Source organism: Rhipicephalus sanguineus, chromosome 7, assembly GCF_013339695.2.
Source record: "Rhipicephalus sanguineus isolate Rsan-2018 chromosome 7, BIME_Rsan_1.4, whole genome shotgun sequence".
Taxonomy (NCBI): Eukaryota; Metazoa; Arthropoda; class Arachnida; order Ixodida; family Ixodidae; genus Rhipicephalus; species Rhipicephalus sanguineus.
This window is the reverse complement of record NC_051182.1, coordinates 145,455,835-145,471,900: the sequence shown is the minus strand read 5'-3', so window position 1 is coordinate 145,471,900 and position 16,066 is coordinate 145,455,835. Positions and strand designations below refer to the sequence as shown.

Genomic DNA, 16,066 nt, shown 5'->3' with positions numbered 1-16,066 from the left:
CATAAAGCTAGATATGGTGAGTTATTTCATGTTGCAAACGTGACAGAATGTAAAGGCAGCCACTTCTACTCAGGGGACAAATAAAATTCACAAGTCCTTATCAGGAAAAGTCCTACCACTTCGGCTCCAATCACGCCTGCCCTTTCAGAATCCCTTTACACTAGGGAGTGAAGGCATGTGGCAGTAAACGAGGACAGCAAACCCTAGGCTGCCTTTTTTTCTTGGCTGAATGTTAATACGCACTTGGTGCACCATCTTATACAGCATATTAAATAAAGACAGCGGCTCAAAATGTCACATGTATCCGTAAAATTTGGCAACTGTATGCAAGATTAATCTGGTTACGTTTTGTGAAGGTACGATGGGAAATAACGAGCGCCATCCAATCACTGAAATAAAAAGATGTATTCGCCTTGTTACACTACAGGAGCGTTGTCCACAATGAAGGAATAAGAAGCATTGGTGATAAAGGTTTGTGACGTAACCACTGTGTGTATATCAAGGTTAGATCGCCTGATTTTCAATTGAGTGTGTTCCGTTGTCCTGAATATGCAGGCATTCCTCAGTAAGCTTTGCCGTTTTCTTCTTTTCTTTCGAAATTATCTTCACAGTATCCCGACTGAATGCCATCGCCCGTGAACACTGCATGTTCAATCAGCGTATTTTTTGCCACGTGTTCGTTACCACAGCACAACTGATGTCAAAAACAAGCACATGGCAACACATGCATCCACGAGCCATGGCATCAACTGGCATAGTGCGAAGAAAATTGGAAAACAGCAACGCTTAATTTGGAATGCCTTTATAGTAAGACAACAGAACACGCTCAATTGAAACTCGGGCAATCTACCCTCGATATACAGTCAATGCTTTTGTCACGTCATGAAAGTTACATAACCAATGCCACTTAAAACCTTTCCTTCATTGTGAACAAGGCCCCGTAATGGGTCCGAAACGTCTTTTTAATTGAAGGAATGGTCGGCGCTTGGCACTTTTTGCCATGAATTTTCCTGGCCAGACGGGTTTCTCTCGAACCCTTGATTTCATTTCTGAAAGTATGTTGAACAGGCCAGTTCCTTTAGTTTGTGCACTGTAGCATCTGTAACGCTCAAACCACAAAGTAAGCTTGTATGTGGGAGTCCATACTAACAGTATGCAGTAAACCAGTTACAGTTGTCATTTCTGGAAAATGAAAATGTATGGACGAAATACTGCCTTTTCAGCAACAAAACAGGCATTATAAGCGCAAGCCTGTTGCTACGGAAGAACAATATTGAAACTTGTATGCATTAAAGAAAAAAGAATTACGAGATGTGTGCAAAAACCATGTCCTTCTCGTATTCATGCAAGCATCCAAACCAATAGGCCAATAGTGCAGCAATGCACACTGTGCCTCACTCCTGTTGCCCATCACTAGAAAAGCTGTACAACTAATAGTTTTACTGAAAATTTACTTTCACTGTTGATGCTTGCAGGTGGTATCCACTGCATATTAAAACCATACTCTAATCTGGCTTTATAGACACATGGTGCTTGAGGTTTTAAACCACTGTAAAATACGACATCAGATAACATATCACAATCCCCTTCAAGTTTGAGATGTCCAATATGGACTATGCTGCCTGCCATCCCATTTTAAAAAACTTATGATCCACATACACTACAGCAATGTACTAAAGATTAATTCACACACTTAAGGGATGTCTAAACTTTTTGGAAATCTTGTAAGGAATAATGGCCTGTGAAGAAGTACTGGCCGTTCCTCCTTCACCCTGGATATGTAGGGGAGGAGAATTAGTGTTTATGAAACTCCTCTGTTCAGGATACGTTTCTTCTGCATAGTCAGTACCGTGTGACATGTCAATCTCTTCCAGGCATTTTTTCCCCCTGCGTTTTAAGAAGTCCGGCATATCCCAAGAACTGTGTGATTCGATGCAATGCGCAGCAGTAAGCATGGAGCTGCATACACAGCATTGCTTAGCTTTGAGACAAATCAAGGCATTCATGTCGTGACATGTTCACTATCGCATGTTTGTCATGCATACATTCATGTATAAACTAGCATATACCGTGCTAATGAAATGTACTTTCTGGTATATGCAATGCATGACGTTTCATAAACTCATGTGCCATATCGATTTTCGCATACACAGTTATTGAAATAGCCGCAAGTGCACCAAGACCGTGGCATGTAAATCGTGTTGTACACAACATGCATGTCCTAATTGCCATGTTACAACCTGTCATTTATGTTGGTCATGTACTCATGTCATGCCGTACCAATTTTTATATGTATCGAGGTAATGAAACAGCTGCAAACACATCAAGACAGTGTCCTGTAAATCATACCGTCCATGACAACAAATGTGAACATTCGGCAGATCTCTGCCTGGTTGTGGGCAACATAATTTGAAGGGTATTTAAATTTAAGCATTGGGTAATTTAAAATAAAACTTGGTTGGAGTTTTCACTTTAATTTCTGTACATGACACGCATGTCATGATTTTCATGTTACGACCTGTAATATATGTTTGTCATATGCTGTCACACCATACCAATTTTAGTATATAGAATAAATGAAACGGCTGTGACTGTGCCAAGACTGTGCCATGTAAATCATGCCGAAAATGACATGCATGTCTCTATTTTCATGTTATTAACTGCTGTTTATGTTTATCGTACACTCATGTCATGTCATACGAATCTTGGTATATATCAAGCTAATGAAATGGCTGGCAGGGCACCAAGACCACCTCATGCAAATCATGCAATACATGACATGCCCATCACCAATTGCAAGTTTTATGACCTGTCACTAATGTTCGTCATGCACTCATGTCATGCCATACCAATTTTGGTACATATCCAGTAAACGAAATGGCCACCAGATCACAAAGCCGTAGGCGGCTAGATAGACAGATGCGCTCAAAGTTGCTGAAGTTCGATAAGAAATGCTTTCCATTTGAATTGTCACTAATGTCCTCTGGTGGCTCAGAGTTCCTCATAGGCTGCCATTTAACACAGCCATACGACCACTTAACTGGATTCCAGCACCTCTGCTCACCTGGCGAGACGGTTCGCCTTCCAGCGGTGTTGTCAGCCCGGAAGTTTAGTTGTTGAAAAAAAGAGTTGTATCCTTTCCCACGCAGTTCACCATCTAGGCCACGGTCCTCAAGGGCGTCAGGAAAGGCCTGTACGACCGTCCTGGCTGCCTCTCGAATAAAATCCCGTCCTGGTGTGGGGCACACTTTTGTCAGTTGTTCAACTACACATCGTACCAGAGCCCTTCTTTCTACGGAGGGAAGTGGTCTTTGGGCTTTAAGCGCCTTTCGAATATACTCTGGCAAGCTTTCAAAGTCAAACGAAAAACTCTCATATTGTTTTCCACTTTCAGAGGAATCTGTTGAACTACTGCGCCCCTGTAAAGTGCCTGCAAGAATAATAATAAAAAAAAGCAACCTATAATGCTAGATATGGTGACTGATTTGATGTCGTGAGCACGAAAGGATGTCGATGCCACGGCCTGTGGATACTGCATGTTCAATCAGCGCACTTTTTTTTGCCAAGCATGTGTTGCCACAGCAAAACTATGATAAATGTCAAAAGCAAGTGCACTGCAACAAATGCGCTGACTGAAAATGCAGCATCTATGGGCCATGGCATTGACTGGGATAGTGCGAAAGTAAGTGTAAATGAAAAGAACAAAACGGCAAGGAAAGAATACCTTCACATTCATGCACTGGAACAACCGCTCAATCGCAACTCCAGCAATGTACCTTCGATAAACACTAAATGCTTACATCACATAAAAAAACTTCTATAACCAACAACTTTAGAATGTTACAGTTGAAAAAAAAATCGTTTCTTTCTTCAACTAGAAAGCTTTCTTTTCTGAGCAATCTGTATGGATTTCCTTGTGGCTTTGTGCTGCAAACGGGTAGTTGGCAATTACCCCTTTCATGACCCTTTTGCCACCTGGTGGGATTCCGTCGAACTCATTTGCAGTAAGCTTTTGCATAGGAGTCCAAAATAAAAGTATGTAGTAAACAGGTTACAGTTGTCGTTCCAGCAAAAGAGAAACAAAATGAGGAAATACTGCCTTTCCAGAAACAAAATAGGCAGTGTAAGTGGAAGCCTTTGGTACAGAATAATTTTGAAACTTGTGTGCATTAAGACAAAAAAATAACAAAACAAAACAAACATGACATGAGGGTAAAAGCCATGGCCTCCTCATATTCACGCAAGCATCCAAACCAATAGGCCAATAGTGCAGCAATGCACACACCGGCACATTCCTGTTACCCATCACTACAGAAGCTGTATAACTAATAGTTTTACTGAAAATTGACTTTCTCTGTTGATGCCTGCAGGTGCTATTCACTGCATATTGAAACAGTACTCTAATCTGGCTTTATCAACAGATGGTGCTTGAGGCTTTAAGTCAGTGTAATACAGGGGCGTAGCCAGGGGGGGGGGTTGGGGGGGTTGAAACCCCCCCGAAATTTTTCAGTTTTGCTTGCGTATATATACACGCACACATACAAACGCACGCACAAACATACATAAAGTATGGTTGAACCCCCCCCGAAAAAAATTTCTGGCTACGCCCCTGGTGTATAATATATGACGGGAGATACCATTTCACATTCCTGTCCAAGTTTAAGATGCTTGATATGGACTATGCTGCCTGCCATCCCAAGTTAAAATCGCTTATGATACACATACACTACAGCAATGAACTACTAGAAGTGAATTCACGCACTTAAGAAATATTTTTAAATTTGTGGAAATATTGTAAGGCAAGTTCAATACACTCCCGAGTCTCAAAAACCACCGATTAGACAGAAGATAAAAGACGGCACCTGGACGAGCAGGGGTTGGTGAAGCTGCTGGAACCACTTCAGTGCCAACTACAACTCTGTCGTTAAGGGGGAGCTCATTCACATTTCCTCCAGAAGTTTCTTCTTCCAGCTTCATACAGTCCTTCAAAACAATCTGTGATCGAAATAAGATTAAACAAAAAGGTAACAATAGACCAACGTATGCGCTATGTAGTGCTCTCACTATGTACAGTCTGAATTACACCTGTCTAGAGCGCCATTTTTTGCAAAAATACACAGGGACCGATGCCGTAATTATATTCAACATGATCATACCGCATGCTAGGTCTTTGTGCTCACTACAAGCGTGAACGGAAGCTTGTAGTTAACGAAAGGTAGCAGCTGTGCACGGCACGAGCATAAACGCCCATGCATTCAACCGCTCTTGACAACTGCGATTCAGACTGCACTCGGTAGTTCAGCGCTTTGAAAGTGTTGCATCAGTGAGGGACGAAATGCTAGTGATGCCTTCCAAGTCTCTGGTGGTTTCAATTTTTGCAACAATCAAAGAATTATGCTAGTTACAAGTTAATGCACTATTGCAGTCAATGATATTAGGGACATGCAAAACTATGTGACATACTTAATCACAGAGAATCTACCCGATGCCACCAGGGCAAGTGTCAAATTTCATATCAGAATTCCTTGAATTATGGCATGAAACAGCACAAATGTGCCACAAGCCACAATGCACGCAGCCATGATCTCAACAGACCGCTGACGTTGACAAATGACAAAGAGCTGAAATGAGAAGGAGCTGAAAATTTCCCATAATGGGGACACTTTTCAGCAACAGCAAGGCGCTGCAGTCCCACCTGTTCGAGGTGTGCTTGTCTATATATAGGTGCCGCAGAACAAATATAACAATTGTTGGCGTATTGGGTCCCAAAACCCTGAAATAATTACGAGGGACACCATATGGGGGGGGTCTCCAGAAATTTAGACCATTTGGGGTTTTTTAACATGGACCTAAATCTAAGTACATGGGCCTCTAGCATTTCCCCTTCATCAAAATGTGGCTGCTGCGGCCAGGATATGACGCCGCAACCTTTGGGTCAGCAGTCGATCACCATAACCACCAAACCACCACAGCATGTAGGCACCGTGGAATGCCGCACGGAAATTTCCGCTGGTAATTGTAGACGCAGCCAGTCAGGCAGTGTGTAAGGACTACAGTCCCATACTGTCTATTCTCGTTCATCGCGAGAGCAGCAGATATAAAAAAATACAAGAACCACTGTCGGTTGTCAGGACAAATGATTAAATAGAAACCATAGATGTGGAGAGCTGCTGTTACACAACCACCGGCTTTCCATCAGTGTCTGGAGTAAAAAATGGAGCCTCGTAACTAGGGTTTCTTGCTGGAAAATATTTTAACAGGGAGGGGGGAGGGGCAACCTTAGAACATTTGCAAATAATCCAACAAATAAGGTCACTCTGTCCGTACTGAAAAAAAAAAAAAGCGATATGTCTTCTGACACTTTTGTAGGTTTCCTCCGTATTTGAATCAAATGGCCAGCATTTTTAAATACTGTATATATTTTACGGAAGTTTTATACCGTGAAGCCAATCATGTCTACACTCTGTTACAAGTCAAGAGCAGTGCTGCTTTTCGCCGTCAAAGGACCCCCCCTTGAGCCAATGGTGTCACTGCAACTCTGATGTCGCGGCCAACCGCTTTGCGCCTACAGGCAGCACTTGGACCCAAGCTTCTATGACTGCATCTGCGCCGTAATGTAGTTCCTCTGGAAGCCTTCATTTCGAGCAAAGATAAAATTTTAGTTCATCTTTTAAAAATTTCCCTGTTAGAATAAAACACGTGAAAGAGTTTAATGGTCAGCTGGAGTAGTGAATTGCTGCATTATTGTTGACGGTGAATTTCTGCTCTTCTCGGTTTTCCCTCAACCGCTTGATTCTGGTTTTGCATACTGCTGGCTCTCCTTTCGGCCAGGGAGCCCGGGCAAGTGAAATCGGAATCTGCTTTATCGCTCTCGAATGAGGACTGCGGTTCTTTACATCCATGGCACGCCAATGGTGACGGCCACTTTGTATCGCACAAGGTACTGAAGCACTGATCAATGGCGCAAATATTCCAGTACGTGCATCGACGGCTGTTTACGCAGAGCTTACAAAGCAGACGAAACACCCGGTGATCGTCGTTACCAAACAGTGCACACAACACACAATCAAGGCTTCTCGTGTAATTCAAATTGCGATACGAATGATCGGCGCTAAAGTCAGCTTGCGAGAGTGCGATCTCTCTGATGCCGCCGATCGATTGTCGCAAACAGTGGTGGTGGCCATTATGGTTGAGGTCCATAAGCGCGGAACAACACGCTTTTTGATCCCTCTCGTGACTGCGGCGCGAAGGCGGTCGGCCGTGACGACACGACACAGCGACACCATTGGCTGGAGGGGGGTCCTTTGACGGCAAAAAGCTGTACTGCTCTTGACTTGTAACCGAGCATAGCTTTCTTTTATTATGCACAGATAGTGCTATGACACCACAATGCCATTTTCCTCTAAGATACAGTAAAAGGGACAAGAAGCCGCGCAGAAAAGCCAACTTTCTCTTGCATTTTGCTGACTTTTTTTTATTTATGTTCACCAAAAAATATTCTTTTGAGTGTATGTTTTTGTTTCTGTTTAGTGTGGCACTTTTAGAGAAAACAAGAAGACTTGGCAAGTCTCTAAAAAAAAAAATCAAAGCCAGTTTACCAGCACATTTCCGAGGCTCTAGAGGACCTGAGCTTTCATTTGAAGCAAAAAAATAAAAAATCTAAGCCAGTTTCACCACAAGTGAAAGCAGGATAAATTGCGGAGAATTGATTTGCCTGTGTTTCCCTTGTGTTCATCTTCTCATTTCACGTGATTACACGATATTTTATATCCTTTCCTCTTCTACAGTCTCCTTTCTACTGTTTGTGCACCGTTTGCTGTTCCATGCATGGTGCGTCTAGCCACTGGCACTGGCGTTTCACCTCTGCTCCTCTCTTCCGTAGATCTGTATCTGACTCCTGACACTGGAATTTCGCTGTCGCTGTATTCGAATAAAAAAGAGATCAGAGGGGGGCTCCACGGGGACGGTGGCTCATCCCTCTCTCTACATTTTGGTGGCGTGAAAACCGCAAGAAAAGAACTTCAGAGGTGAAACTGAGCGGCTTTTACGAATTCTCGACCGCATCTGTAGCGTGGAGGACTGTCGTCGCGCCGCCTTTGGGTGAAGCTGATGTGCGAGGCCTAACCGTCCCAGAGATCCAGATCGTGAAGCATGACATGTCGACAATGCCGAGGACTCTGCTGTGCAAAACTTCCGCGATGGATCCCACGCTGATGCAGACTTCGCCTTGCGACGCTGCCGGCCACCAATTTCTTACATTTCCGACACTGGACTGGATCATGAAGGCCCTATTTGAAGGGTGGAGTTAAGTAGGCAAGGCCGCCACGCAAACCATCGCAAACATCAAAAGTCTGTCGCATTTAGATCGGCCATCAATAAGCGAGTTGCGGAATATTAACCAAATTTTGATTGAGCAGTACAAGCTTCTCAAATGAATCGATAAGGAGCTAGAAGATACAGTTGACCGTCCATCATTCGGAAGCTGAGATGTAGGACGCCGATGTTTACGTGCATCAGATTATTCTAGCCAAGATCAGAACAGAATATAAGATAGCAGATATATTAAAGGCTCGGCAGGCTCACTGTGACTCAATAAAATAAAGCATTAGAACATAAGCACAAAGAGAAATACTCTCTTAGTCTACGTCACCACAATCCAGTCCTTACCTCTTCAACAGCAATCTTGTTGCACAGAAGCTAGACGAGTCAACACCAAACAAATAATGCAACATAACGAAAGCATACAAATTAGCGTTCCCACTACAGAGAATACAATCTGAAAGATCGACAGCGAAGAACAACGTCAACTTGTAAATACTTCTTCCACACCTATAGAAGTCTTGGCAACGTGCAATACCCATGAAGCTAATGAAAAGGCAGCTGCAACTCAGGTGTACCTGATGGAAGAGACTTCTATGATAGAAAAGCGGGAAGCCTTTGAAAATCCAAAAGGCGATCCATCAGATCTTGAGGATGAGTGTATGCCGAAGAAGACAGATTCAGGTGTTATGCAGTCCTCAACCCTGCGGATTATGTGCCCGGTAGGGGTGTGCGAATATTCGAAATTTCGAATATTTTTCGAATAGGGTTTGCTATTCGATTCGATTCGCACTGAAATTTTACTATTCGAACTATTCGAACTTCCCAAAAACAAATACAGTCAACGTCCGATTGAAAGTGACCCCTTCAGATTTTCAATATGCTTCACCTCATTACACTCTCGTATTGCGGCAAAGCTGCCTTTCAAGCTCCGTTACGGTTGAACTTTGCCAATACACAGTCAACATCCAATTAGAAGTGGTCCCTAGATTATCAATATGCTTCACCTCATCACACCCCGGCATTGCGGCAAGGCTGCCTTTCAAGCTCCGTTACGGTCGAACTTTGCCAAGACACAGTAACGTCCGATTGGAAGTGGTCCCTAGATTTTCAATATGGTTCACCTCACCACACCTCGGCATTGCGGCAAAGCTGCCTTTGAAGCTCTGCTACGGTCGCAAATGTATTAACTCAAGAAAACGCTGGTTCCAACATGGAGATGAAAGATGTGGCAGAGGTGGGGGCTAAATTAATGCTGTTTTGGACCTGAAACTTGGGCAGGAAGTCAGAAAAATCGGAAGCCAAAGCTTTTTAGCATCCAAAATTTCAGATGTTCGACGTCTACGAGGCAGATTTGGAACTCCGGACTTGAAGGGAGCACACCCTTGTCCACCACATCAGTTGGGCTTCCACAGAAGTTGAAAGAGGAGGAGAGGCTGAGAAAATGGCATCTTTGCCTATCATGTGTAAAGTGTTGTCGGAAACACCTTGGTTGCACCAAATCATGTACATAAATAGAATTCGGCCTCTACATTGCCTCATTCTTGATAAGAAAACTATGAAACACCACCCCTCTAGTGTTTCATCAACCTAACGAAAAGAAACAGTTTCATGTTGCTATCTCATAAGAATATGCTTAGGAATCCTCTCTAACTGCAATTTTGCTTCGAAGTACTAGAAAAATATTCGAGAAATATTCGAAAAATATTCGATTCGATTCGCACTCACACTTCAATATTCGAATTCGCTTCGCACCCAAAATTTTGCTATTCGCACAACTCTAGTGCCCGGTGGAAGGATATCAACGACAATTCATCAAGAGAAAAGAAATAGAAGAAAGGAAGGAAAGACAATGAGGACACAGAAGCCTGCCATTTCTATTGCTCATAAATGTTGATCATACCACTACGTCAGCATACGCGCGAAATGCCGAGACAGTGTCACAGCCGCGAATGAAACACCCCCAGACCAAGGCGGAAGCAGAAGGCTGATACTTCCAAGGTGAACACAGTCAAGGCGAGAAAATCAAAACAAAAAGAGAACTTCTAGAAATGAGCTACACCAGAACCTCATGGAAGGGACCACATAATGGACGTCCATGCCAATGAAAACTGCTCATCAACAGGACAAGTACATCAAGGGCAACACGTTCGAAAGCGTGTGCGGAGCAAGCGTCGGAAGTATCGCTGGAAGGCCAGGCGCAGAAAGAAACCCGGATGATCCCACCAGGACCGACTTGGAACCAACGTGAATAGTGAAGAACAAACACAGTGTATTTAGAATATGTGTGTGTTGGAGTTCATCATCAGGCGCCACTGTGGGGGCATGGGGGATGTTGAAAACTCTGCAGAAGAGGAGGAGTGGTGCAATCATCATTAATGTTGGAGCAGTGTACTCGAATAAAGAAGACGCCGACAGGGGGCTTCAATGGGGACGGCGGCTCATCCCTTTCTCTACAGTCGCTTCGCTGGCTCGGACAGACGAATTCATTCTACAGCGACACTGGCTTTCATGGGCAAGCGCACTTGCGTTCCAAACATGCAGCCTGCTCGCTTATGTGTATCAGATGAGGGACCTGCATGACGTTAATGGAAACATGGACTGCAAGATGCCAGCACGAGATATGAGACGAGGAGAGGGCGGTCCCTGAAATTGCTCAGCAGTTTCAGGGACTACAATTTCAAATAATTCTCCGCAGTTTATAATGAATTCTGGATGTAAAAGGTCATTCGAAACACACAGAAATACGGATCTACACTTAAACCTCCATATAACGAACACGGATATAACGAATTATCGGTTATAACGAAGTAAATGAAGAATAGTTTTGTCAGAGATACAGTGCTACAAATAAATGTTTATAACGAATTTTCGGATATAATGAAGTTATTTTCGCGGCAGATGTGACTTTGCTATAAAGAGGTTTGAGTGTATTCCAAAAGTAGACACAACTGTTCTGTTAATTTTGAGTCTACTGTAAAAAAAAAAAAAGCTTTTTACCTTTAATATTTTTTCCTTGCCATTTGACACGTGTGCCTTTTTCTGAAACACGCTGCCCCCGACTTTTTTGATTCGTTCACTTTTGGATCGCCTGCATGAAATAAACAAACACACCAACAAAGTAGTTGACCAACTGTGGCATTTTATGCACTGATGCAATGCATAAACTATGGAAAATGCTGTAGTGATGGCCTATGCAAATTTTTAACTCACGGTAATTCGTCACAGATATTCAGTTAAACCTCTATATAACAAACTTCAATATAGTGAAGTAGTTGTTTCAATAACTTCACGTTTATGAAAAACCATTTTTCAATTAGTGTAATGAAGTGCATTTATCCGAGATTCCAATATAACAAAGTTTAAGTGCTACCTCAGGGCAATACAAGACAATAAACCAAAACTTCTGCTTGTGCAAGAGGTCATAATTGGCTTGTTCGTGCTTTATGTGAATGCATTTTTCAAATCGTGTGCTGCATGATGGAGAGCGGCCACCAAAGCAAAGCAGTATTTTCTGGCTACAGAAGCTGGGAAAGGGTGCTATCGTGCACCTCAATCATGGTGTAAGATGTATTCTCTTAGGTGAGGACACTCGCGAGAAATGATCAATTAGGTAAAGTAACAACGCCACGTGCTCATGAGTCTGGTGACATAATAATTGTTGGGGTTTAACGTCCCGAAACCCCGATATGATTATGAGAGACGCCCTAGTAGAGAGCTCCGGAAATTTAGACCACCTGGGGTTCTTTAACGTGCACCTAAATCTAAGTACACGGGCCTCAAGCATTTTCGCCTCCATCGAAAATGTGGCCGCCGTGGCCGGAATTCAATCCTGCGACCTGCGGTTCAGCAGTCAAGCGCCAAAACCACTAGATCACTGTGGCAGGTGCTATTGTAACCTGAAAATTATGGTTAACCTATGCAATGGCAATGACTCTTTTTGAACGGTACCTGACTTCCTCTGTTGATTCATCGCAGCTTTCACTTTCGTCCAGAGAAGCCCGACTCTCTTGCTGTGCCATCAGTGCCTCCGATGCTTTTTCATCAGTGCACATTCTGAGCAGGCTGGACACTGTGACGTTCTCTGGCATGGCGTCCGAATAGTCCGGACAATCCATCAATTGCTCGTCGTCCTCGGAGTGTTCGCTCATCTCCAGAGACTCCGTAGGGTCTGACACCATGGGGTCCAAAGGCCTGGCTTCTGAATCGCCAGCTATATCGGCCTCAGAACTCGATGCTGTCTTCTGGTTGGAAGCAGTGAAAAGTAAAGAAATGACAAATTCAATATACATGCTGAAGCCTGTGTGAACTGGAAAGTTAATGCTACCACTTCAAACCTGTGGCTTTGCATCGTCTTGGGAAGTAACTATAGTCAGATACAACATAAGAAGTCCGGAGAGGCCTCACCCAAATGACAGAAGTGAGGCAGTTGATTGCCTTCGTGACTAAACGAATAGTGCTACTCATGCACTTGGCAATGTTCTCTGAGGGAAGAGTCACCGGCTGTCCGGCTCATGACATCAGTCTGCAGTATGCACCCATTGGTGCAGGCTTGTATGCATCTGCCTTCGAGGAGAAAATGTCAGCCTTCTGAACTGTATCCAACTATAGTCACCAATAGTGCATTACTAGCAGGAACCAGTTACTTCACCATTAACTTTTAGCTGCCACTTGTTACTTTTTATTTAGGTAACATGTAACTGCAATACTGATGCTTTTTGCACAGTGATGGAACATTAGGGTTACTAGAAGAGATATAAAAAATAACGAATTTATATTAAAAATTAACAATAACAATGATACGTACCATATATTGCCGATTATAAGTCGACCCCCCAACTTGCAACCCCTTCTAGGGGAAAAAAAAAGTTGACTACAAACACAGCCTCATGCTGCGGCCATAGCTCACCAATAAGTTTTTCAGAAGAGGGAGTGATGCAAAGAAACATTTATTCGCCCGTGAAACACTGCCTACGACTCGTCGTCGCTTGAGAGAAGGACGCAGTCATGGTCATTGCCATCGTGTGAGCCACTGCAGTGGTGGGAATGCCTTCCAGCATTTTGGAGCAGCCACTGGAGCAGGCAAAATCTGCTTTTGGAGCAGCTACCCCTGTGTTTGGAGCAGGCATGGACTTTTCATGAAACACACAGAGGAAGAAAATTTAGCCTAGAATTTAGCCAAGGTGCCTAGAATTAGCCAATTTAGCCTAGAAATTCAGCCAAGCTGCAAAGAAAGCCCGCGAAATACAAAAAAAAATTCCACGTGACTAGCGCACTCGCGCGCCGTGATCGTGCTGCTCCCAGCCGTTGTAGCCACCATAGCCGTGGTTTGACCGAATGAAATCAGCTGCGGCCGCGACTCGCCGGCTCCGTTGCAGCGGTAGGCCGATAAGTTGGCGGTTGTTGCTTGGCCCGCGCTCGCTAAAACTTGCACCGTCACGTGCGCCAACTGGCTGACACGGGCCAAGAAACGACCGCCAACTTATCGGCCTACCGCTAGCGCTGCAACTAGCTGTGACGAAGCCGGCGAGTCGCGGCCGCAGCTGATTTCGTTCGCTCAAACCACGGCTGAGAGCAGTACAATTGCGGTGCGCGAAAGCGCTAGTCACGTGTTTTTTTTTTTTTCGTATTTCTCGGGCTTCTTTGCAGCTCGGAAGAAATGGTACACGTGAGACTTTCTTTCTCGCAAATAATGCAATGGGAGTTTAGGAAGACGCTCTCGAACATTGCAAATCCCACTTCTTGCCTAGAGTCAATATTTCGCAATTGAGTTAAATAATCCTAATTAACAAATTATTTACAAAACAAAAAAAAAATCCGTAATGCGTAAGGTGGCTTTCAGCAATATGCAAATGATTTCACTCAACTGCCTCTAATATTGCATTTTTTAACCCTTGGCACAAGTTAGCTGACAAACACACACACACACACACACACACACACACACACACACACACACACACACACACACACACACACACACACACACACACACACACACACACACACACACACAGTTACATTGCGTGCCGCGATAACGTTTTACGCAATAAAAGTTTACTGCGCCGCTGAACTTGCTGACGCCACACTGTCTTCCACCTTTTCGAGAAGTGCGGGAATAGGTCGATAAATGATTCCTAGCTACTTCCGCGCGATTGCAGCGATGCAAGCATAGGGAAAGAACGAATGTGAGGTGGTGGCCACCGACGACCGCGCCAGTATGACGTATCGCTGACAACCCTGTCGCAATAAATCTATTGACCTAACTTCTCGGGCATGCCTGTCGCGTCGCGCTGCTTTAAGCCTACTGCACACATTTAGCCGCCGATCGTTGCTGCTCGTTGTGCCGGACCGCGTTCACACGCGCACCGCTTTGTAGAAAAGAAAGCAGCTCACTGTTGCGGAGTTGATCTTTGCGGATCGTGCACACAGAAACCACGCCACACTCACGCCATTACGATAAACGCACGCGTACGGCACAGCAAGCGTAGCTCTGTCGTAACCATACTGCACGCTTTTATTAGGCGACAACACAAACGCCCCTCCGTCCGCTGCCAGGACCGCTAGAGCATCAGCATCGAGGAGTGCGCATCGCTTGCAGAAAGCGAAGGTTGCGGTGCGGTTGCAGTGCTGCTAGGGTAGCTAGGTCTAGGGTACCAGTGCTGCTGTACCGTTGCCACTGATATTGAATTGGATTGCGTCGGCTGTCACGACGGCTGGGACGCTAGTGGCGCCATTAACAAATGCAGCAGCTCAAGATGGCGATCACGACGTACATCCACTCACGAAGCGCGCTGTCCACGAAACATTAGTTTCGGTTCCTAAAACCATGTTGTGGCGCAGCAATGGCGCAAATTAGGCAAAAAAGACCCTTTTGGAGCAGTGTGGAGCAGCAATTGCCAGTTGGCGCAGATTGGCGCAATTGGCGCAGGCTTCCCACCACTGCACTGCTGCTGCTCGCCGTCGGAACAGGTGCAGGTGGTACTGAGATGCCGCACGTGAAAAACGCCACACGGACCATGTCAGTTGGCAGTCCATACCAGGCATCGTTGACCCATTGCGCCACTTCACTCAAAGAAGCGCGCTTCAGCTTCCCTGTCGGTGCCTTCGGATTTTCTTGTTGGAGCCATTCATTGTAGAACGCGCACATGCGGTCTTTGAATGGCTTATTGAACGCCACGTCGAGTGGCTGGAGAATAGGTGTCAGTCTGCCTGGAATGATGACCAGCTCACATCCAGAGTCCGCTACCGCTTTTTTCACCCGATCTGTGAGGTGGCCGCGGAAGGAGTCCAGGATGAGCATGCTGCGGGGAACGGCGAAAGGAACGGCGTGTAGCAGCGCACGCGAAAGTTTTGGTCCTTTGTTTTCTCAATTCCCTCACGCACTTTTCCGACACATCGAACTTGCACCCTGCTTCAACCTTGCCTTCCGACTCTGCGTAGATATTGCTTGCCGCTTGAAAGCAGCGCTGTACTGTTGCCAGCGTAGCGTTGGCATCTTGGCGTTCGTTTGGCAGCGTCGCAAATCGCGCACACCACTGCTCGCAAACGAAGCAAAATGCAGAAATGGCGAACAGGCGTGCGTGCAAAAAGACGCGAACATAACATGAAGAAGCTTGTGGGCGCATGTGAGTGGTCATGTGGTTTAGTTCCCCGCGAAGTGTTGCCAGCCCACACGGCGCTACCAGCTTTTCTGTGGAACGCCGATGGTTTGTCAATGAATCATTTCTATTGTATGAAAACAAAA

At 44.8% G+C, this 16,066-nt stretch overlaps 1 protein-coding gene across 1 annotated transcript in view; it reads right to left on the bottom strand.

Annotated features, from left to right (window-relative positions):
- Window positions 1-16,066, bottom strand: part of LOC119400171 (uncharacterized) — a 54,639-nt gene that overhangs the window by 25,135 nt on the left and 13,438 nt on the right. The window contains exons 7-10 of the mRNA XM_037667159.2: window positions 12,271-12,563; window positions 11,320-11,410; window positions 4,863-4,995; window positions 3,065-3,430 (exon numbers count right to left, since the gene is read on the bottom strand). Of these exons, the coding sequence (XP_037523087.1) occupies window positions 3,065-3,430; window positions 4,863-4,995; window positions 11,320-11,410; window positions 12,271-12,563 (883 nt within the window). The remainder of the gene's footprint in view (window positions 1-3,064; window positions 3,431-4,862; window positions 4,996-11,319; window positions 11,411-12,270; window positions 12,564-16,066) is intronic.